Source organism: Festucalex cinctus, chromosome 5, assembly GCF_051991245.1.
Source record: "Festucalex cinctus isolate MCC-2025b chromosome 5, RoL_Fcin_1.0, whole genome shotgun sequence".
In the NCBI taxonomy this organism is placed as follows: domain Eukaryota; kingdom Metazoa; phylum Chordata; class Actinopteri; order Syngnathiformes; family Syngnathidae; genus Festucalex; species Festucalex cinctus.
This window is the reverse complement of record NC_135415.1, coordinates 8,165,554-8,190,549: the sequence shown is the minus strand read 5'-3', so window position 1 is coordinate 8,190,549 and position 24,996 is coordinate 8,165,554. Positions and strand designations below refer to the sequence as shown.

Below are 24,996 nucleotides of genomic sequence, written 5' to 3'. Positions count from 1 at the left end.
AACACATAACATATAATATGTAATTGCGCACACTCAAAACCATAAAATGTCACTTCTTTTTTTTTTTTTTTTTTTTTTCAAATATTTCTAAATCAAAACATTTTCTTCTCCTATTTTCCCTCCCAGGTGACACCACTCACACAGTTTGTTTCGGCTGCTGTTTGCCAACGCCTAGGCTCTCCGGGCATCACATTAACAACACGCTTTGCAATTCTGCACAGCAGGCGCCTGCTACAGCGTCAAACACCCCCCCCCCCCCCCCCCAAAAAAAAAAAAAAAACAGAGGCCTGCAGGGAACTGCAGTTGCTACGTGTGTTTGTGAAAGCAAGACAGCAGCGATGCAGGCTGATCATAAGCCCTGCTCGGTAGCACTGACGTCTCCACCTCAGAGGGGTCATTGATTGGCATTAAGCATTCATGCAGATGACAAATAGTCAAGATAGCTGGAGGAAGCAAATGGAGGCTGTTTGTCTACTCGGTTATGGCTTTGTTTATTAAAAAAAAAAAAAAAGATATTTAAATATTGCATTTATACACGTTAGCCAAAGCATTAGGTAGACTGCGGAGTCTACTGGCCAGAGAAGATATTGCTCTTTGACTTGAAATTTATTTTTATTATCATGGTTGCTTTTTGTAGCAATGTAGAAACATAACACTGAAATGGGGTTGCTACCTTATTTAGCCACATGAGAGAGGGCACATTTGACATGTTTTCTTTTCACTGTTTACTTCACTATTTGGGTTTGGAAAGACTTTAGCGCAGGAGTCGTCAAACTTTTTTGAAACCGAGAGCTACTTGGTGACTGATAATGCAAAGGGCAACCAGTTTTATATACTACTGAAATAACAAATTTGATTAAATTATTTGGGGATAACTGTCATTGACGTTGCACTATAGCATTAGCTAGCTTGTCTCCATGAACACTACGGTTTGGTCATACACTACAGTACTGACCTTTGAACTATGTGGTATTAAAGTAGTTTTAAAGGGCAATTCCAGTCAAAAATGTTATGTACAATATGCTCCCACTAGTCTAAACACGGTATTCTGATTAATATTGCATTAGTGGAATATGAATTAAGAAGCAACATCCACCTGTTTTTATTCATGTCACAGGGAGCCATTTTGCAACTTCCTGTCAACTGAAAATGACATCACATTGCCGAAGGACTCAGCTTGCGAATGACCAAACCCCCTGAAGAAAATTTTCAACTTGATTTCCCCTTCAAAATTTCTTGTCGTTTCCAAATTTGCACCAATGCAAACTTCAGAAGAAAAAAAAAAGGAAAAGAAAAAAAAGCTACCTGGTGCCGCGGACCCCTTATAATTGATTCCAGAACATTTTACAATATTTCATATTTTACAATATACAGGGAGTTTCCTACTACACTGAATTTCTACATGTTGTAACAATCATAGGCTCTTTTTGCCACTAATGTTTGCTCACATAGTAGTATGTCAAAATGCCAGTAAATATTTGTATGACAAAAACGGGTAGGTAAAAATGATAAAAATAGTCAAATGAAACAAGTAACAAAAAGTGTGAATAATTTCTTACCTTCACTCCAATTTTCCACATCATTGATGAGCTGCCTCCCAGCTGACTTCAGGTAAGAGGCAGGGTACACACTGGACTGGTCACTTGTCAATCAAACAATTAACCATTCATACTCACAACAATGGGTAATTTATAATCTTCAATGAACATGTTTTTAATATCTTATGCTTTTTGTTACGTGCGAGGAAACTGGAGTAATTGGAGAATGAGCACGCATTACTAGAAAACGTAAACTCCACGAGACTCCAGGATTGCCTAAAGTAGACGCGCTAGCCACTATTTCACCTTGCCGCCTTCAAATACCAGCAGAATTCTTATAGACAATTATGGAATCTTGCAAAAATCCTATTTCTCACATAGCTATATATTTTTTTTTTTACGATTTATTACAAGTTGCATGAGTCGAGCAGGACTGTCATTAAAGATGAAATGAGACGAGCGTTGTGAACGAGTGTACACAGAATTAATCATCTTAGACTCTTAATCCATTAAGAAGATACACATTCCGCACCATCGCTTATTTCTGGTTTTTATATTTTACCGGAACCTGCATGCTGTCACTTGGTGTGCTTCAGTTTACAACTTCCTTGTCATAGCTGTCATTTTAAATATATTGCAGACATTTTGCATTGGATCATGATCTTCTTGGTTAATATATGTGAAAATAACATTTTTGTACCTACTATATCAGTGGTGCCCAAGTTCGGTCCTTGAGAGCCGCTATCCAGCCTGTTTTCTATCTCTCCCTCCTTCAACGCAGCTGAATCTAATGAAATCTAATCAGCAAGCTTTGTAGAAGCCTGCTAACGATCCTGATTATGAATCAGGTGTGTTGGTGGAGAGAAACATGGAAAACAGGCTGGATAGGGGATCTCCAGGACTGAACTTGGGCACTCCTGTAATATATGATCTGAAAAAATATAGAGACTGGTAACAAAGTTCCACCTTTAACGTCATATTTATTGTTATTTAGTTACTCAATAAAACATATACAGATATATACAATATGCAGGAAAACAGACGACTGCACTTTACTTATCTTTTAAAAAGTAAACAAAAAATCAGTTCATAAATTGCTGTCACAGTCCTCCATCTATTGTTTCAGAAATTCAAATTCAACAGAAGCTTTATTTAAAGATTACAAGATTGCCCAACACACAGCATTTTTTTTTAATCTTATTATACATGTGCAATACCAATAGCCATTTTCTCAATTCCCTTATTAAAACAATGCAAATGCCTCCATTTCAGTTCCCATTGGCTGAGTTGTATACAAGGTTGAGCTCATGACTATGAAAGGAGACGTTTCTTACAACATAAATGAACAGCAGCAATGATACAGGTAAAACGTTGCTTGGACATGGAGGCAAATTGTTGTGTTTGAAAAAGAAAAACATACATTCATGCATATTCAGCCATCTTCTGTATTCATTCCACTTCAAATGAAATAATCCGCTCATTTGAAATGGACAAAAATGATCAAAATAGGCCAAAGTCAGATGAAAGTTTTTGGGCAACGGTTGCTTACAATGGGATCATATATATTTACATTAGAGCTCTACGTGTAAGTGAGGTGAGCAGAAAGGCCATATTTACTAACATCATTATATAAAAAAAAAAAAAAACCTCAGCCTGCCAAGTACGTCACGTGTCAACACTGCTACACAATTACAGCCAGTGGCAACTGAATATATCTGCTTTTGCTATCTCATAATCATCGCTTGACAAGTTTATACTTTTCAAAACAAAACAAAACAAAAAGCAAAGAAAAAATATACATGAAGATTTGAGGTTTTCCAGATCGGGCATCGTTGACACGCTGTGTCTGAGCGAGTGACTGCATGTGTTTGACAATAATATTTGTATGCGTGTGAGTGGTGTGTGCGTGCGTGCGTGTTTGCATTTATACGTTAAAGTCATTCTCTCCCTGAACGGGCAAAGGATGCCTGCACTTTCCACATTTTGTCATTATCATTCTTTGTCATTTGTCTCTGATCTCCGCCTGTCCTCTTCTTTTGCGGCGGGACAGCTTTTGATTCAAGTCAGTGCCGCCACAAAAGTCCCAAATCGGTTGGAAATATCAGAGTGCAGAGAGCGCCAAGAAGAAACGGGCCCGCCTCTGCCCTTACTGTCCCCCAGCTCGTCTGTGCAGTGGACAGACAGGCACTGAAGGTGGTTCCCTCCTCCTCCTCCGTTGACCCCGGGGGTCCCGACTCCAGCCTTGCTCGGGGACAGCTCAGATTCTGCGGGCAAGCAGAGAAAGGAAAAAGTGCAAATGAGCAACATTTAGCAACTGCCGGATGAAGCGTTTAAATACATTTTAATGAAATCAGTGTCACTTACACATCCCACTCGAAATCTGCACTGTGGTATTAATTAGCAGCATGAATGTAAACTTAACGTTCTTCTCCACACCTTCACTTGCTCTCAATCTGTACTGACCCTTGATCCAGGGGTCAAAGGGCACCGGCAACACTGGCCTTTAACCCTGCTTGACCCAATTTATCGGTATAATGACCGCGCCGGCGTTATCGACCTCGTGTCACTGAGATGCGGAGGCTCATATTAAACGGCTTCCCGGAAAATCTATACACAGGTTGATTATACATCATATTAAAAAATCTGCTGTGCCAGAGAGTTAATGCTGACGCCCGCGGTGCACGCTGCACATATGGAGAAAAATCACTCCGCGTCGTGTAATGAAAAACTTAGTCAAGGGGAAGATTGACGAGGACAGGAAGTGCTTTCTAAACGATATATCATCTGCCAATATGCGGTGGACTGCGGGGCAGGGAGGAAGACAAGACGCATCGCAACTTGGACGGAGGTAATGGAGGGACTACGTGCTTTGGATTTTTCTTTTTAGCCAAGAGCACAGAGGAAGTGTGTGAAGACATCCAGTCTGATTACTCTCCCATCTCCTTTGCACAAACACACACGCACGCACGCGCATACCTATGCTAGCACAGAGGTCGCCAAACGGAAGGATGCTCTGAAATACCTTCAAATAAATTGATTGAACACAGAAATCGAGACATTCATTTTTATGCACATCAATAAATCAAACAATTATTATTGTTTTATATATATATATATATATATCAAACAATTATTATTGTTTTATATATATATATATATATATATATATATATATATATATATATATATATATATATATATATATATATATTATATATATATATATATATGATAAGGCATCAATTTAGGGTTTCCAAGATGTTGGGGTGTCTCAGTCCAATTTCAAAAACACTTGGTAGTTTTTATCATAGTTAGTCAATCTCATACTATTTTTATTGAGTCACCTTTTAGTCGACTATAAGTTGATCATTTTAGTCATTATTTTAGTCCAAGAAAAAAACAATTTTATTTTTATTTTATTTATTTATTTATTTTATTCGTCTAATTTTAGCCAACAGAAACGGTCAACATTTTTTTTGTCTAGTCTTAGTCAGGACATTTTTCACCCTTTTACATTTTTATTGTCAGCAGATAATTTTGAACATTTTCATCTAATCTAAAACTACTTCACATCAAATTTTCTGTCACTTTTTTTTTTTTATTTAAAACCGCTTCACACACACAATAACAGCTACAAGCTAGCAAGTTAGCTAGCAGTAGTTAGCGGTCAGATTAATATTGTTTGAAAGTTAGCCTATAGCTGTTGCATTAAATGTTACGTTGCACTCGCTTGCTGCAGACTTGAAAGGGTGTGTGTCACTGTGTTAGTATCAGATAGGCAGAGACAGGATTTTACAAAATCATCATTTTTGTCTCGTCTGAACTAAAATGTCCACAGATTTTAGTCCAGTCTTTTATTAAGTCAGCAAAATTTTCGTCTCGTCCTTATTAGTCGATGAAAATGTATACTGATTTAGTCCCAATTATTGTTTATTAATGGAGTTTTAGTCTCATCTAGTCTAGTTTTCGTCCGGTGAAAAATGTGTGATGACGGAAATATTTGTATTTAGTTTTTGTTAACAAAATTAACACTAGGGTGGCCTGAGCCCTGTATGCCCCAAGATTGGACCGACCTGCACAAGACAAGCGCAAGTTGTACGATGATTAAATTAAAATGAACTAAAATAAGTTACTTGAGGATTATTAATGTTCATAAATTGGACATTGATACATAAAAAGTGGAACAATTTTTTTTTGTTTATAAAACTGAAAATTAAATTAAAAATAAATTATCTTTTTCTTATTATTTTAGTCATGTAGTTAAAACGCAATATATAAAAAGCAGTCTATTTACCATATGTATCTCTGCATATCTCAACAATCTCAGATTTTTTCCAACACCCCCTTCCTCACCCTTTTTTTTGTTGAACTAAGCTTGCGGGCCGTGTCAAATGTCATTTTTTGTATATGCCATGGGCCACTGAAAAATGGATGGTGGGCCGCAAATGGCTCCCGGGCTGTAGTTTGGACACCAATGATTTTGCACCATGTGGACGGTAGAAACAGATCGGTGCACAAACGTCGCACTGGCTGAGGTACACGACACAGTCGGGCTGCACAAGCTCATCCCATGCCCGTGCCATGTTCCCACCAACACCGCAGTTCAGTTCAGATCACCATTTACAGTTTGGAAGATCCACTCTGGGATAGTTAAACATAATGGTGATGGCTGTCAAAAGTGTGGTATCATAGAAGCGAGACACAGCATAACTAATACATTCAACATCAAGTACGCAAAGGAAAAATATGGGAGACATACAATAGTTTGTGTTTTTCACTTTTTGTTCCATGATGAGAAGCTTTCATTGAAAAAAAGATAGATAGATAGATAAAGAGATAGATAAATAAATAAATAAATAAATACAAATGCAGATTATGTGGTAATGTTTGCTACAAAACTGCAGTGATAATTTATCTAACAGACTAGATTAGTTATTTTTAGAGATGGGCTGCAGACACCACATATCACATTTCAATGTATCGTTACTCAATCACAACTTGTGGCTGTTTTACAATTATGAACTAAAAATTAGAAGAATAGAAAATTGTGATTAATTTCATGCAATTTTAGGGAAAAATGCTATATTGGAATATAGATGGTCTTTTTTTTTTTCCAAGAGAAATTTTATGTATCAACAGTAGCCTGTCCCGATTTCGTAAAAGTTTGGACCGTTTGTCATTTAAATTGAATAGATGAAAAAAATAAATAAATAAAAAATAAATCAATTTTCAGAATTTTCCCTCCACTACTACCACCATTTAGAAATTTTTGAAAAATGTCTGTTTTTGACAGACGTTGATAAGGGACTTTATCTTATGTTTGGGCCATCTGTGGGTTCTAATGATGAACTATGACAAATGAAATGTGTAGTACTCTCGGAAAATTCGTAACAGCAGCTCAAAAGGAGAATTGGTGGTAAATGTAAAAATGTTTTGAGAGAGTACAGGAAAGTGAAACACAACCAGCAACGCTTCATTAGTGTTAAGAAATGCTAACAAATATTGTTTTATCTGGTGGTATCAATATCTTAAATCAAAATTCATAATGGCAGCAGTCAAAAATGGCGGGGAAATTCAATTAAATGAAAATAAATTTTGAATGTGAATAAGAGCCTCTAAACATACATTTGGTCCAAACAATTACCCAGAAAAAATAGTGGCAGTGATATATATTTTATTGAAATTGTAAAATTTTCAAAAATTTCAAAATGGCACACGGTCAAAAATGGTGGTACAATTCTGAAAATTGATTGATTGATTTATTTTTTAAATCTATTTGATTACAATGACAAATGGTCTTGTTATGAATTTCAAACTTTTGCCAAAACGGAAGGGCTAATCAACAGGATCAATACTTGGTATCGGTAACTACTCAAGAGTTGAGTATCATTATTTATTTATATTTGTATTTATTTTATTTATTATTAGTGGGTATCATTATTTATTTATTTATTTATTTATTTATTTTTTAAATAGTGTCAAACACCACTAGTTGTTTTGGTATCCTTCAGTCTCGACGTTGGAAAAAGCATACAAAATGTTTTTTTTTTTTGTTGGGTAGGGGCTTTTGTTTACTATTGTCATGTCCCCCACCTCCTTCCCAAATCCTAGCCTGGCCATGCAGCAAGGACAACCAAGGAAAGCAGACACACAAGCTTGCCCCCCAGCCTGTCTGGACTGTGACCACTGGAATGGAAAAGTGGAGGATTTGATAAAAGGTCAGGCAGCCAAGCCTCCTGTTGTTTCGTTTTGACTCTGCGAGGATTTTGTAAAAATTCTCTCTCCCAAGGAAGCACGATGTTAAGAGGGCGGACGCGGTGAGGGAGAAATGAGGATTTAGAGCGGCGGCAGAGGTGCTGCTGACGAGACCTAACATTTGCCAGAGGGTCCGGTTATACACCTCAGCGTGGCAAAACCCCGCCCTCCCCACCCCCCACGCATATTGCCTCCCTCCGCCCACTCTCGCTCCCTCGTCTCAGCGCCCTCCAGCAGCCGCCGGCAGCTCATGCTAGCTGGGCACAGCGGGGTCCGCACCGGCCTGAATAGGCAGCCAAGCGTTCCCCTGGCTCACTGCTGACACACAGCAAACTGACAACATGTTCGGCCAAACACACACGACACGCCAACCGCTGCCAGACCAACATCAGCCTCCACACACATACATGCAAGAAACATCAATAAGATTCGACGGAAAATTCAAATCCCAGCCTAAAACACAGGATAAATATAATTAGTAGTGTTGTTCCGATACCATTTTTTGGCCCCCGATACCGATACCCAGCTTTGCAGTATCGGCCGATACCATACCGATACCTATGTTTGTTTGTTTTTTCCTAAAAAAAAACTGTCCTGCCAGTGGTTCACAGCATTCAAGGGCCAATAGGATATCTTAGATTGGCATGCACTGAACATGTCACATATCAGTGAATGTCGTGCACAAGCAAGACACAAGATGCTGCATCCAAAATCCTATATTAGAGTTGGAATTAATGGTATCGGCATGTTACTTGTGAGTAATCACCGATATAGATACCACTGTTTTAATGCAGTATCGGCGCCTCTGCCGATACCAGTATCGGAACAACACTAATAATTAGTCTATTATTCCAATGCAAAAATATAATTTAAGAAATTCCACCAAGCCGTACAGAAGAGGGTTAGCGCAAGTGAAGAGAAAAAAAAAGAAGGTTTATTTTCATAATTCTGACTTTAAAGTGAGAATTCCGACTTTCGCCCCACAATTCATAGCTCTCTCACAAAGTCAGGATTCTGAGGTTAAAGTCAGAATTCTGAGATTAAAGTGATAAAGTGAGAATTCTGAGATTAAAGTCAGAATTCTCATTTTAACATCTTGACTACCAGGGGAAAAAATATTGTCCAATCATGTTTATTTTGATATTCCCCAATCTTTGTGAAGTAATTGGAATACTGCAAAAGAATTTTTTTTATTTTTTTTATTTAAGATATGTGTCCACTACAGAGGACATTTTTTAAAACTTAAATGCTAGGCTTAAATACAGTTAAAATAATTCAAACAATACTCTATGTGTTCTTAAGAGTCGTATAGAAAACATGCTAACATTTAAGGCCTAAATTTGTTCAATAAAAATTGTTACACACTTTTCCGCTTCCCTAAAAAGTGCTTGCGCTGAGGGAAGCCATTTTCTTTTATGATGCAAGCAAAGGTAGCAAAGCTACACATCATTGGAAAGCTCTGAATGTTAATTCAATCGTATGCACTGGGTGGGAGATATTCAGGTTTAAAAAGGTCCACTACAGAGGACAAATTTGAATTGCTGGTAGTCAGGAGGATATAGTCAGAATTCTGAGATTAGAGTGATAAAGTGAGAATTCAGAAATTAAAGTCAGAATTCTCACTTCAAAGTCAGAATTCTATGATTAAAGTCACAATCCTGCCAACCTTTTTTTTTTTCTCTTCACTGGCCCCAATCCTCTTCAATAAAGCCGAAACAGTTGTATAGAAAATTAATTTATGAATGGACATCACAAAAAATAAATAAGCAAATAAATAAATAAATATGATAACATTTTTAAATGGTGGCGGAAGTAGTGTGTTTCAACTGAAAGCATTATCCATGGCAGTGTACTTGTTCAAAACTGGAAAAGATGGTGTGAAATTCTACATCACATGAGCGCAAATCCCAAATCACCGTGACATTTTACACACAGGGAAAATCTAACCTCCCAATAAGATCTATGTTGTTAGGGCTGCTCAGCTACTAACACAGATTTCATTTTCACGGTTATATCAATAGTAGCCTATTAATCTGAGGGGAAGCGCAGCTCGGCAGCAGCAAGAAGCAATAAGAAACGGAGAATGTTCAGCCCGAGGAGGCAAATACACGTAAATTGTCTTTAAACACATCACAGATTACCACAGCGATGTGCTAAACAAATACCAAATTCAATGTGATTCATTTGTATCGCTTTCACAAGTGTGACACTGTGTTATTTAGTGCCTGATGAGGATGCCGTCTCTCTCTCACGCTCACACACAATATAGTAGGGAGCGCATACATGACACGAGTGTGTCTGGGATCCGACGGCCTGACGCAGCTTTCCATGTCACTACACAATCAGCAAGGGGGAGGCAGACAATAATTCCCCTGTTATTTTTGCAATGCCTGTTCCCTTACGTTTAAAAATAACTGCAGCAGTCTTTGAAGTTAATATATGTATTGCGACCAACAGTAATTGTCGCTTTGAAATAACAAAAAGATGGCAGGAGGAGACAAAGTGCGCGCAAGAGAGTTAACATTTTTACAAGGCTTCTTTTTTTCCTCACGGCCGTCACGTTGATTTCCCAGGCTCCAGAATCTCAAGCGGCGTGGGCTCTGCCCTTTCTATCCCAAGCTCTACTTCCATGACGACACTTCAACTTTGACCTCCTGCTCCCGGGGGCGCGACCCTATCTTCTCTCCACGCCACGCGGTCCAATCAGACCGCGCCGCTCGCTGACAAAAACACCCAAAGGCCTCCGCTCCTATGACACTGTGTGACATCAGGTCAGATTCCTTTAGCATAACAACTAGAGCCATGGATGGTCTGGTGTGAGAATTCTGTCTTTGTCAGCACAAAGAATCCGTCACCAACCACAGAAGAAAAAAAGAAAAAATCGAGACGTGAAAAAAGTGTGGAAAAAAAGTGCTTTTGCCACTGATATGTCAGAACCACAGTGTCCTATTTTACACATTTATATGGTGACAAAACGTCCTGGGTTAATCGGGACAGCACAATTTTGAGCCTTGGATTTAATCGTAACCACCAGTTACCAAATTGACTAGTGATTAAATTGTTTAGAAATAGTTCCTTTTGAGATTTTATTGTAAGTATATGTGTGTGAATACTAAACACAAGGAAAATTGAAGTGTTTTGGAGATCAACCCAAAACTTTTCTTTATGATGAAGCCTAAACAAGGCATTCTGATTAATATTGTGTTTGTGGAATATGAGTTAAGCAGCAAAATCCACCCATTTTTATCCATCTCTCGGGGCGGCCATTTTGCCATGTGCTGTCGACTGAAGATGACATCACTGTTGCTCAGGGTTCAGGTAACACCCAATCATGGCTTAGCTTGCAAATGTCACATGATCAAACTCAGAAAACAGGTGAGCCATGATTGGTCATTAGATGAGCAACTGTGATGTCATTTTCGGTCGACAGACAGCAAGTGGCAAAATGGCCGCCACCTGAGATGGATAAAAATGGGTGGATTTTACTGCTTTAATCACATTCCCCACATGCAATATTAATCACAATGCCACGTTTAGACTAGCGGTGGAACATATTTTGGGTTGACTTCCCTCTTTAATCAAGACGGTCCCATTTTGAGCCTTGTTTAGCATTAGCTAAAGTAACAACACAACCACAAATGGACTTGTATGTTAATTTTTTAGTAAAAATGCCGCGCACAGATTATTTTGAAAATCTGGTCACCCTACTTGATATTCAGTAAAACTCGCACCAAAGGAAAAACAGAGTACTTAAATAAGCCATGAGGTTATCAAAGGAGGGCATGTGAGGCCCCCATGCAACCCCCCAAAACTCCACCCGACTCCCCAAACTTTGACCTTTGCCTGAGTAGAGGGAGGATGTCAGAGCGAAGGGGGTGAGCAACGCATTTCTCCAACAAGGGCAGAGAGGTTATTTCGGTTTGAATTTCCTTTCTGTTCTCTGGCCTGCAACTTTAAGGGGGCAAAAAAAGAAAAAGAAGAGAAGCTTGTCCAGGCAGGCATTGCCCTCAGCGTTTGTTACCTTCTCTCTCTCACACACACTCACACACGCATTCACCTCTCCGGCCACAAGATGCACGCGCGCGCTTCGGAAAGCAGACACAAAGCAGAACATGGGAAGTGATTTAGTGGGGCCTTCATAACTCACAAGCATGTCTATGACCTGTCCAGTGTGTCATCCAAGCCGGTGACATATTGATCTACTTCTCTGTCTCGATTTGGTCTCAGCATGTTGCAGAAAAATCTTCTTCTTTTTTTTTTTTTTAAACCAATAAAATCCAGTTATTTAAAGATAGCAGCAGCCATTTTAAAGGGTGTGCCACGTATGATGCAAGAATACAAAAAAATGATTTATAGTCAACTTTTTGCCATTTTCTATTGTTACGAATGCAAAATAGCACTTCACTTCCCGTGAGACATTTTTTTTTTTTTGTATCTGCCACTATCACTCGGTTCTTTCTCTCAATCAGCTTTCACTTTTTTCTCCAAGGAGAAAAAAGCTCAGGTGTCATAAGTCATTTGTCAATTCCTCAATACAAATTAAAGACGCCTGACAACAAGCCTGTATGGCAAACAACATAACCACTGCTGGCAATGTGACAACACTGACACCTCAAGAGAGCTGAGAACACATACACACCTTTTTTACAAGCACAGACATAGAAACCCAACACCTTCCACTGGCTTTGTACTAAACTGGTTCGTTGTTTTTTTTTTTTGTATGGCAAGCAGTCACATTTGGATGAGTGTCACATACATTGGCAATCACTGATTTTTAACTTTTCAATTTGCGCAACTCTGTGATAAATGCATCCCACTCGCTGAGCTGCACAAGGAGAACATTTACCACACTGAAACAGTTTTTTTTTTTTTTTTCATCCAAACACCTTTCCTCTGGGAAAGAAACATGCTGGATGAGGTTTTTTTTTTTTTTTTTTTTTTTTTTTTTTTTAAATCCAACAAGCAAATAGCCTGACACCTTCCTTCAACTTTAATGTGCTGTTTCTGACTGTTTCTGTTTCTGAGTGAATTGGAAAAATGACACACAAATGCATATGCGTTCTTCCAAATGAAGCACTAGATATTAATCAAGTAACCACTTTTTTTTTTTTTTTTTTAAGACATTCAAATGATGTTAACACATTCCACCAGGCCAAGGAAGAGTGGAGGTCGAGGGCCACTGGGTCGATGGGGTGGAGTTGCAAGTCTGACACAGTTTAAATAAATCAAACTTTATGTCTGCAGCTGACACATCTACACTATCAAGTTGCACTACTCTACAAAACCGTATTTACATGTACACACACAAACTCCAAAGAAGAATCTCTAAGTCCAGTCAAAATAACAACTGCTTCTTTTTTTTGTTTTTCTCCACAACAGTTGCTTAAATGCAATCACAGTGCTGCAATTCGCTGCAGAAAAACACAAGCAATTCCACTCCTAATGAACTTGTCAATAACCGGGTCAAATTGCAGGAGTTGCCTGCAGATGAGTTATGTCTTTTGGAAACAATACCAGCAAAGCTAATTGCTATGATTATCATAATGATTATCGCTACTCCAGGAGAGAGAATTGTGCGTGAGGCTTTGCAGCGTGTGTTGTTGAAAAAGTCAATATGAAAGACGGTGTAATGACAGGTAAAGCACATAGCACTGCCCCGAGCTGTTTTTCCCCCCCTACATGCAAGCAAGTGCCAATCACTTGATTTTTTTTTTTTTTTTTTTTTTTTTTTTTTTTCCAAAACAGGAAATACAAATTACTGGACCAGTTTGCTGAGGTGTTGTTGTATTGAAATGTCAAAAGCAGAAAGTCTCACAGGATCGCTCGCAATACTGAAATATCAATAAAACTTTTTTTTGGTGTGTGGATTAAAGCAGATTCTAGTGGTATTGTAACATGCAAGCTCTTTCTTTGTCAAATCTGTCAAAGTCGGAGCGACAGAGATTTGATCATAATCTGAGCTCTTGAAAAGACTTATTACACCGAGTGAAGAGCAGAACTGTTCAATAAGGTCAGCTGTGAAGTATTTTAACACAAAAAGTGTATGTGGTGAAAAACAAAAATAGCACATTCACTTTCCTCCGTCCCATTTTTGGTTGCTTGTTATCGAGGGTGAACACATTACAAAAAGAAAACTGACATCATGTAAGGAAGACTTACATTTAAATTCAAGCTTACGAAGGTGAGCTCGACATCAACTTCCTTCAAAACTTATGAAGTCACAAAAAAGAGGAGGCCAAAAAAAAGGTGGCACGCATCCCTCATTAACATGAGGATCAGTGACAGCTGGGATACACCGGGCAAAGAAAAACAACCCTTTTAAACTTCTGTTTTTAACTAATGTAAGCAATTGCACTTACTGCATTGTGACCACACAACTATTTGGGAGTAAACAGTGATCAGAATAAAATTTAAAAAACAGAAATATGACACTTTAAGCTATTTAACTCTTCTCTGAGTTAAACTACTCCGAAACATAACTTGACAGTTCAATTCCATAAATAATTATTTTATTTGTTATTTTTAAATTGAAGATGCTTAAAAACTAGTGGAGAAAAAAATCATACTTTTTACACAAAGTAAATACAAAAAAAGAAAATATCTTTTAGGCACGAATGATCCGTTCTTGACAAAGCAACATTAAGTGAATGTTAAAACTTGTACACTAGATGAGCAACTTAAAACCCGACCGACTGGTTGAGGTGGATACTTTTCGTAGTGACAAAACCCTGTGGCACGTTGACTCTTAAGGAAGTGCGACATGCGCACGGACTTTATCTTAAATGATGATGTTATATTGCTCCGTCTGATGTAAACCCGAGCATCAGATTCAATCTTCAAATGGCCCATTCCCTCCCAAATGCACCTCCACCATTTTTTCCATCTTTGCTGTCTGAAGCACTCAAATGAAAAACTGTCAGGAGCCGTGATTTGTGCTAACTAGCTATCGATCGCTCCCGAGCTGCATGCCTCTTGTCCATGCAGGGCGGGTGGCGAGAGGAAGAAAGGAGGAGAGAGGAGGTGAGGAGAAAAGGCTATTCTTCTTCTACTGATTTGTGTGCGCATGCAACAGGGTGAGGAAGCCAGACTGACAAATAGCGCTCGCTCTCTCTGTCACAGGCAAAGCCGTCTGTATATCACAAAACACAGAATTATACGTACTGTATATAATACATGGCTCACATCAGACGTATACACAACACTCCTCTGGCACTGTTGTTTTCACTTCGGTTTGCATAAATTAGCAGAGCTCGCGCACCTCTTAAGACCACATCAATAAATCAGGAGAATTAAAAGGCTACAGTCGCTGTTCATTAAGTTGAGTGGTCGACAACTAGTTGCAAGCAAAACAAATAGCAGAAGGGGCTTGTATGATAAAAGGCAAATATTATTTTCCTCTTGAGTTGAAGTGAGAGTCAGCCTCTGGTTACGAGTTATTGCGTTAGTGTTACCAGCCGCCACCCAGTCTCACATAAACAATGTACTATATGCCCCGAATCCAGACACAGCTCGCTGTGCGAGTGTGTGCACCCCACACCCCCCCACCTCTCACTACGCCTGCAGTGAGCAGAACAAAGAGGCGCCGGAGACACGGCAGATAGTGGCTAATACAATTATATGTATTTATATTCCCATTATTATTATTATTATTATTATTACAAAAAATGGCATCTAAAAGCCTGTCAATGCTTTCAGTTAATGGTGGTTGTTAACAGCCTATTAAATTAAATGTTGTCATATGACAGTGACGTGTAAGTTGTGTGTTTTATTAGGAGGAAAAGCACGTCAAAAACACAATTTTTGTAAAGTATATATATATATATATATATATATATATATATATATATATATTTGAATACGCACACATTAATTGCAGTATGCAGTTAGAAAAACAAATTCAATTAGAATCGATTCTAGCTAATATAATAATGAAATGAACAAACCATTTATTTATAAGGAGAAGAATTGTAAAAACTATTATCTATATTGTGTATAAATTAATATTTCAATATTTTAATAAATTATTAATTAAAATAATATGAACACAATAATTGTGCACAATAAGTTATCTTGGTATAGAATAAAGTAGTGTAATATAAAAAAAAAAAAAGTAGTTTAACTATGTAAAAAACTTTACCATGAAAACTTGAAATCATCAACTGCATATTTAATTTTTTTGCCTTTTTGAGTAAATTTAAGTGAGTAATAAAAAAAATGTACATTACGCAACAAAGCTCACCATTGCTGTATTTCCAATACTATTTTTACACAAATACAAAGAAAGAAAAAAGAAATATAATATAAGTTCTAATCTCTAATATTTGTGTATGTAGTTACTGTTAAGTAAAACCTAAATCAAATTAAAATGTAATAACGGTATATTTGTGGAAAAACATTTAAACTAAATGGAATATTAATTCTGTCCATCCAATTGAAAGCCAATTCCATTTCAGCCGCTCTCTATTATCCTCTGGTAATAACATAAACAAACACGTAACAAGGCGAGGAGGGAAACCCCACTGCGGAGACGCACATCCTCTAAAAGCTATTAATCTTCTCAATGCAGTTGCTCACCCTGAAAACTGAGATAAAGAACCACGGGAAATGTTTACTTTTCTTGAGGTGTTCTTTTCAAATGTCACTACAATGAGGGAATCTATTTAAAAAAAATACCCCATAGGGAAAGTCTTCGTGCTGTCAATATATTTTCTCAATTAAATACGACTTTTTTTTTTTGTCATTAGAAGTGAGATTTTCCCAACAATTAAAATGTATGTACAGGTATTAATTGAAAACAAAGAAAACATTAGTCTCATACTCAGTCATTAAAACATTAACATATTTTGGATCTTGTGATTAGATCAGCGAAATTGAATGTGGGATGCAAGACAAAAGAAAGTTGAATTTAAAAAAAAAAAATGTTCTTACCTTCTTTGTTGTTGTTTTGGCTCTTGTTTTTTTCCCAGAGTCCCATGGACTTGTCATCCTCGGAGCCGTCCATCATGGCCTTGTCACTGGGCACGTACCAGGTGGCGTGCTGCTCTGCCATTAGTGTGTCAAGGTCAATAGTGCCCATTGAACCCTTCCCAGCATCGGGGCTGCAGCTCGCCAGCTCGTTGTCTCCGTTCTGAGCGGGACAATCGCCGTTCTTTTTGCCGTTTTTCATGGCCAGCGGCTGGTCCTCCGAGATGCTGAACTGCTGCCTTTGGAGTTGGATCTGGGCCTGTAGGATCTCCAGAGGGTGGATCTCGTCCTGGCCAGAGGTGCTGGACGGGGTGCGTACCTGCTCCACCCCCGGCGTACCTGGATGGCTCACCCCGCTGCCGCCCGGCGCGCCGCCAGCACTCAGTCCGTAACTGTCTGGCGTCGAGGTAGTATGATTGTTAATGCCCACGGGTTTCTGTCCGTTTATTTGCACGGGGCTGTGGTTGGACTTGGCCGAGGGGCCTCCGGCGTCCGAGCTGGAGGACACCTCGTCCTCATTGCCAAAGTGGGCGCTGACGTCGTCAGGAAAGTCCACGCGGGGCGAGCTGCCGTCGGACTTGGCGACACTTTGGATGCCACTGTCCAGAGAAGACATCAGGTCAGCCTGGTCCCCCAACATTAGGTCACCTTTCCCCCAAGAGGGTGACTGCAGGTGTTTCTCATGGGGCGTGCCCCCACCCCTCTCCCCAACACCAGCCGAAGGGGTTTGCTGGCCTGGACTCACAACAGGGTTTCCGTTTTCAGAGGAAAAAAAAATTCCAGGGCTCACATGTCCGCTGTCTCTTTTTCTCCTCCCTCTCCCTCTCCCACTCCCTGTTGTTGCCTTCCCCTCACTGCACGGGGTAGCGTCCATGTTGTAATTTGGGGAGAGGGCACTGGCTTCCCCCTGCACCGTCTGGTTTTGACTTGCAGGCTTAGAGTTGCTATTCCCAGTGCCAGGCAGCTGGTTGTTCTGAGAAGTGCTGCTCTGAAAATACTCAGGCCCAGCACTGCCAGTCCCGTTGGTTGCGCCGCCGCTATTCATGTCCTGCTCCGTCTGACTCAGTTTTCGCTTGCCCTCGTTTTGGTTTTTCTTGTTGAACGTGACGTTGAGGTTGGGAGCCCCAAGGCTGGCGATCATGTTCTGGCACGCCGTGGAAAGGGCCGCCAGGCAGCTCTGGCCGAAAACGCTGTCTTTAGCACTGGTTTTGTTGAAATTCCCGAGAGACAGGGCGCCGAGCTTGCTAACAGACGACCGCTGGCCTGAGGGGAACTCGGTCTGAGGAGGGTAGCTCCCTGGCGAGGTGTTCACCCCCTGGGGGACATTGTGAGCCGGCCCCTGACGGTTTGCCCCTCCGTAGGGGAACGGTGGTTGCGCTCCCATCGGAGGTGCAGGGAATTCGGGTGGCCGCCTCTCCGCTGGTGCGCTGGGATGTCCCGTTCCGCCTCCTGCTCCTGGGGACTGCATTTGGGAGAGGTTGCCCATGTTACCGCCAAACTGCGAGTGCAAGCCTGGAGAATGGAGAGCTTGTACGTGACCATCTCCGGGTATCCTCATGGGTTCCTGCATGCCCATCCCCGGCCTGAACATCATCCCGGGCCCGTTCTGCTGGAGACCCATGTCATGGGGCCCCGAGTCACTTCCTGCTCCTCCCATGCGCCGTGACATCATCTCCCCAGGAGGGTGGGAGCCTTGAAACCAGGAGTTGTCCTGATTGACATGCGGATTCTGTCCGTCAACGTTGGCCATTCGCCCGGAGTTTTCCCTGTCAAAGTTGGGCTGAGGCATGCCCCCTACTGGGGCCCCATGACCCAGTGGGCCCGGAGGCACATCGCCATGGTGACCGAGTTGCTGCAGACTGGGCTGCCTCATTCTCTGCTGCTGGTTGCGAGAGGCCATCTGTTTGATCATCATGGCCGCATTCTGCCGCTGCTGCAAAGACTGCGGCTCGGGCCCCGTGTGCTGCAGTGGACCCGGTGGGAAACCTTCATTCACAGGTGGGGTGAACTCACCCGGCAGTCCTGGGTAGGAAGAGGGGGAGAGGTGGTTTTCCATGCCGCCGCACCAGCCATCACCTCCATGCGCGTTGGGAAAATCAAACCTGGGCCTTTTGGCCATGTTTATGTAGGGAGCGTCAAAGTGTTGTAGTCTCTGATTTGGGGGCTGTTGGGAGGGAAGCGGAGCTGGCTGTTGCATATTAAACATGGGGTCTCCGTAGGGATGCAGACCCCTATTTTCCAGTCTGTGAATGGGATATTCAAACTGATTGTGTTGGCCAGTCATCATGACCCCGCCGTCCAGAATGTTGGGGTTACTGGAGCCAGACTCAGCCTGAGGGGGTCGGGGGAGGCCAGGGGGGCACGAGTTCTGCCTAGCTATCAAGCCAGCCTGTTGTTGCTGTTGCATGAGAGGATGTCTCGAGTTGACCCCCGGGTCCATTCCCACGGGCACCTTCCGGCCATTTCCAAATCGCTCAAAAAAGATTCCATGTTGAGGCGGCTGGGGCGGTGGAGGTTGGTGTCCCTTGGGGATGGCCTGCATGCCCGGCGCCCGAGGCATGCCAGGGTTTCCTGGGAAATTCCCACTGGGGACTGGCCTCCCGGGGCCAAAATGGGGTAACTGTGATTCAGACTCAGACGGTGAAAATACGGGTACATCAAAATGTCCAGATGGGGGATCGCTAGGGAAGTTATATTCTAATCCCTCTACAGCTCCCTGGTTGGGCATCCGTCGACTCTCCAGGCTATGAGAATCGGAGGAGGATGAGGAGGACGAAGGGAGACCATGGAAAGAGGCAGCCCTGTTAGGTGACTGATCAAGGGGAAGGCAGGGGGCAGGAACGGCATGGCTGCCACTGGGAGGACCGTGATGTTGGAAATCAGGCATGTTACCAGGCCGCTGCTGCTGCGGGAAGCCATCCCCCGCCTGTCCCTCAGTGAGAGGATCAAATCCCTCTCCAAAGCCCTGCTGTGGTCCCATGGCATTGTTATTGTAGCCCATTAGCCTGGCACCATGCAGACACGATGACCCTGGCTCTGGGCCTCCAAAATTCCCACTGAAGTGAGGATGATGTTGGTGGGGGTGAGGTTGATGGCCGTGAGGATGTCCTTGATGAGGTTGCTGGTTGTTAAAAAATCCATGCATGGGTCCTTGCTGCTGCTGCTGCAGTCCGCCGCTTGCATGCATGTCGGAGTGACCCCGGGAGTGAAAACCTCCATACTGTTCTCCGTTCATGTTCATGTTGAGTCCCAGCATCTGCGGGTCACTCATGGGGCCCATGCTGGGCTCCACAGCTCCAGGTGGACCTCCAGTGTGAAAACTGGTACTTTTATAATGGGAGCCCATGTTCAGTCTCGGTTGGTTTTTCTGTCTCTCTGACTGGCCAGGGTTTCTGCTATTATTCTGAGAGCCAAACTTTTCCAGACCAAACATACTACGACTGACATTAATCCCACATGATAGTAAGATTGCAAATTATTGGGCAGACCGTTTAGCAGTCTGTTCCCAAAAGCAATGGCAACTACAATTCAATTAGATTTAAAAGTCTGAACTTTTTTTTTTTTACTTCTTAAAAATAGCAGGGAAGCTGTGCCTAAATATGTTTACACGGCATCCCTGCTGTACTATAATATTTGATCAAGAAAATGCATTTATAATAATTGTATTTACCTTGCCGTCCGACTGTCTAATGATACACCAAAGTTTCTTGTGCGCATTTGTACGGCGTAATCATAACACAAAGACATGTCTCGACCAAACTGCGAGGAGCGCACACAAGAAATAAAATAACACAATTTGAGAAATTAAAAATTCAGCCCTATCATGCATTAATCCAGTCAGGTGTCAAAGTACCCACTGCTCCTTTTCTGTGTAAAGTCCCATAATGGCATGAAGGAAAAAGTCCAATTTCTGCCGTATTGTTAAAACTGTCTTTGTAGCTTCGATGGGAAAAAAAAATGTCCTTCAAAACATCATCATTCGCACTGCAAGTCGTCCGGCTTGATGTAAAGTCCACCATCAACAGTTCTCCAGCAAAAGCACCGGAGCGACGTGTTCCCGGTTCCGGTTCTGGTCCCGGGGCTGCGAGGCGTGCACTACCCGCACTCCACAAGCACGCAGCGGCGTGACAGCATCTTCCACTTGGCTGGCGGAGGTTTGCTCTGCGATAAAGCGGTGCACCTTTCGGCTCTTTGCTCGTCTCCGAAACGTGCGCGACCCTCCGATATGAACTCGTGTGCTGAAGTGCGCGCGCGCTGGAAGCACATTGACTGGAACACACACACTCGGCTTGGCCGCTTTTGGCTGTGTGCGGGATCAACGCGTCCGCAGGAGCCAGCAACAAGTTTTGCATTTCCAGCAGCACTTCCATGCATGACGCCCCAGCCAATCAGAGGGCCTGCTGAAGGCATGGGGGCGGGACAAGCGCTTTTAAGGTGGTCTTCCACAGCAGATGACATTTGTAAACCTTTATGTGTAAATCAGCATTCGCAATAACTTTCACAATTTGTTTTTGTTTGAGCGTATCAAATTGTTTTTTTTATTGCCACGGTGTTACTTATGTTTTAATGTGACATATAATATATATGCTATTCAAAAGAGGGGTCTGAGTGAGCTAGTGAAACAATTTGAGGGGGAAATGCATTCTATGCAATAACGCATAAATCAAAATTTCTTCAATCGTTTGAATAATTCAGCCAACTTTCGTGAAAATTTTTCACCTATGTGTAAGACCACAGTTTAAAAAAACAAAACAAAAAAACAGTCTTGATATTCAGGGTGAAAAAAACTAAACTTAAAAAACAAAATAAAATATATATAAAATATAAAAATGTAGCAAAATACTTCCGATTGATTCGTAAGGGTGATTATGGCATTTGATTTTGCTACTTCAAAAAACGTAAGCGTCAAGCAGACATTGTTAAGTGTGGCCCATTCCCACGAGACCAATCAAAATCGCACCTGCAATTGACCTGAAGAACAAATCCTTCAAATATGTTGCTGCATGCTTTTCTTTGTGTCCGTGTCACATCATTCTGTGTGTATTGTATTTTAATTTTAATGTAAAATGATGAATCATTTTAAATTATTTCTGCCAATTAGTTGGTTACCTCAAATCAAATAACCACAACACGTTTGACATTTTTGTTTTCATAAAAAAAGAGAATCATTTGCAATTATTCTGAAATGTTTTAATTGTAGGCTTTTAATCTCCTGTCCATTGGGGAGCGGGGGTGGTATTTTTTACGTGGTGGGCTGTCAAATTTAGAAGACTTGATCGCCATTTTTGTTGTGCCTCAAATGTTTTCAGCTAAGTATTTTATATTAAATGTTTAGTTTATTACATTATTTTATTATATACTGTGTGATTTGATGACTACACTGTTTTCCTAAATATTCCACAAACGATTTACCAGATTAATCCATTATTGTGTATCTTTTTTTTTTTCCGTATATTATACATGGATTTGCTGAAGGCCAACAAAATTGTGCTTTTATTTACCAACATGTGTATTGTGTATTGTGAAACGAGAGCAGCATATTAAGGTTATTTGTTTCCACCATTGTGGACAGTCAGCTTTCAGACACTTTGGTGTCAAGCTGCCTTTTTGCATTTGGTGGAAACTAGGAGGGATTTTAGCAAACAGACACAGTGCCACCTAGTGGCTATTTTCACAGTGTCTGCAGGAGCATTCGTCCAGAAAATGGTCATGTAATTTAGAATACTGTAGAGGTAGTGTTTCATTATAAATTAAATGTTTACCTCTTGAAATAAACTTTTTTTTTTAAACAAAACAAACTAAGCAAATTGTAATAATTATTAGTTATCGCTTATCTGGTTTATCATCAAAGTTATTCTATTCCTTGTTCCTGTCTCACATTACTTTCTATATAGAAAAAAAACAGTCCCATGGTCACATTTCTGGTGAAAATGTTGAGGGGGTGAGATGTCAAAGTTTACCACAGACAGGTAAGGGACGGAGAATATGATTGCGTGTACTTTTGGAGGAGAGGAAGAGGAACGGGGGTGTCGAACAAGCATAACTTAGCTTCCTGCTGAAGGACAGAAAATGAGAGCCAGAAGACAGGGACTTTGTTTTTAAAGGGACCTGGGGCCAATTGTCTGTCTTCTACAGAAAGAAGAGGTGCTCGTGTGTTGATGGAGGGGAAAAAGAAAAAAAAAAAAGATTTTTTTTTTTTGTCACCGGGCCACTGGAGAACCGCCTCCATATCTAAAGCCAGCTGGATTTAGCATCATTATTTTTACCTAGACACACACAAAAGCTTTTGCATATCAAAACACTTTACAACATGTCTGCCATCACTGCTGCAGAGGCCCCTTAGAAACACCACATTTCATGTTCATTTTCCAGCTGATAAAAGCTTTGTGTATAACAAAACCCCATTAACAATACAAGAAACAAGTATACTCTGCAGGAAAGCGAGGGGGGAAATCAACATAATGAATATGGCATTGTTCCCACTGTAGTTCTAATACTCTTGCACGTAATCCCCTGCCAGCTCCATCTTCAGTGTTTTAAAATGGAGACAGACAAGTTCAGTATGACAAACTGATGGCATGGTCTCGTCCCCCTTGAGCCTCCAGTGGTGACAAATGAAGCTCAGGCGACGTCACGACAACGGACAGTCGGCAGGCTTGTCACACCAAGACTCTACTCAGCTGTGATTTAGCACTCAATTTGTCTCAATATTTTACTCAATGGGACAAGATAGCACAAGTGGGTGTCCTTTGCTGGTCTTAATTCATGGCTGTGAGCACTCGCTCGGATGGACGTATATTATCACAGGGGGGTTGCCCAAAGAGACAGTTCTTTTCCTCGTTGGAGGACGGCGTCCTGTGTAGTAGGGCAAGTGTGGAGTGGAGCCTGTCATTCAGCTGCAACATCACAGCTCTGCGGGTCAGAGCAGGTTAAGCAGCATCTGTCATCAGAGAGCCACTATTGTATTGTAGAGAGGGGAGGGATGCGACAGTGAACCTTTCCCGACCACCAACCTTCTCATAATCATCTACGGGCTCCGCACCTCTCACAACAACAGGAAAGACTCGTGAGAATCGCTGAGGCTAAACTTGACCCAAGCTGAGGAAGTACTTTTGACATCACAGCCAATGTGCGGTAAACCCAAAATACATTTCCTTGCCAAGGAAAACGTGCAAAAGCGGTCCCAGAGGAGGCTCACGTGCAAAAACATGGCAAAAGTGTGAATGGAATCGTCACTGTGACACTTCCTCAAACACTCAATGTAACAGGATATGCACTCACGTGGTACAGCAAACAAAGCAGTTAAGCAAAACAAGTACCGTAATATGTGACACAACAGCACAAAACATCATCTGGGTCAAATGTAAGACACTTAGATGTATACATTTCCTGAACGGGCATTACAATTGTGGAATCAGTTGGCTATTTGGTGAAGATATATTCATTTAAAGATCAGCAATTAAGTAGCTGGCAAATAGACTCCTTTGAAAAGCATATAATAGCACAATAAATAACCACTAAGTCCCACTTTGACAACATTTCCATTGAATTTCTCATCAATTCTTGAAATATTCTTTTGAGAAATGATGTCAACGATTGTCAACTTAAATGCTTGAGGAGGCCAAAATTGTTCATCAGTACAACTAGGGGGCCACACAGGGCTACACACTTCCTCAAAAATGTATGACAAAAATGCTCATCTAAATACTAACAAAATATGATAAATATGTACTCTTGACATACTTTTTGATAATACATGTGTCGCTGTATGAAACATCCACTAACCTGACCAAAAAAAGGCTTTGAAGAAAACAAAATAACCACATACTGGATTTGGTTTCGTCTTGCATGAAATCTAACAATGAAGGCCTAACTACTGAAAACTCCATGTCAAAACCGCTAACTATTCTTGTTAAGTTTTTTTTTTCCTCACGAAAACCATTTCACTCAAAATTTTAATATTATTAGGTACCATTTGTCTTGCTTATCTTTCTAAATCCGCAAAAAAAAACATTTGGCCGACTCAGGACAAGACTCAGGGCAAGTGGAACAAAGCCATGCCTGTCATCTAGTGGTGATTAGTGATATTACAACTCACACTCTACATCTGCGTATTCGTTTGGCACCCACAGATTTTTTTTTTTCCTTCCCCGTCAAACATTTTTTTCCACGTTTTTTTCTGGAACCCCCTCCCCTCTCCCGTTTTTCATGGAAAATGTATTTTGAATGTTCATCTTTT

At 41.0% G+C, this 24,996-nt stretch overlaps 1 protein-coding gene across 1 annotated transcript; it reads right to left on the bottom strand.

Moving 5' to 3' along the window:
- Window positions 1-2,498: 2,498 nt before the first annotated feature.
- mn1b (meningioma 1b) lies at window positions 2,499-21,111 on the bottom strand. The gene is made up of 2 exons (XM_077522542.1): window positions 16,722-21,111; window positions 2,499-3,802 (listed from the first exon to the last, which is right to left on the bottom strand). Exons 1-2 carry the CDS (start codon window positions 20,188-20,190, stop codon window positions 3,597-3,599), a joined length of 3,675 nt encoding a protein of 1,224 aa, XP_077378668.1. The 5' UTR covers window positions 20,191-21,111; the 3' UTR covers window positions 2,499-3,596.
- Between the last annotated feature and the right edge of the window lie 3,885 nt (window positions 21,112-24,996).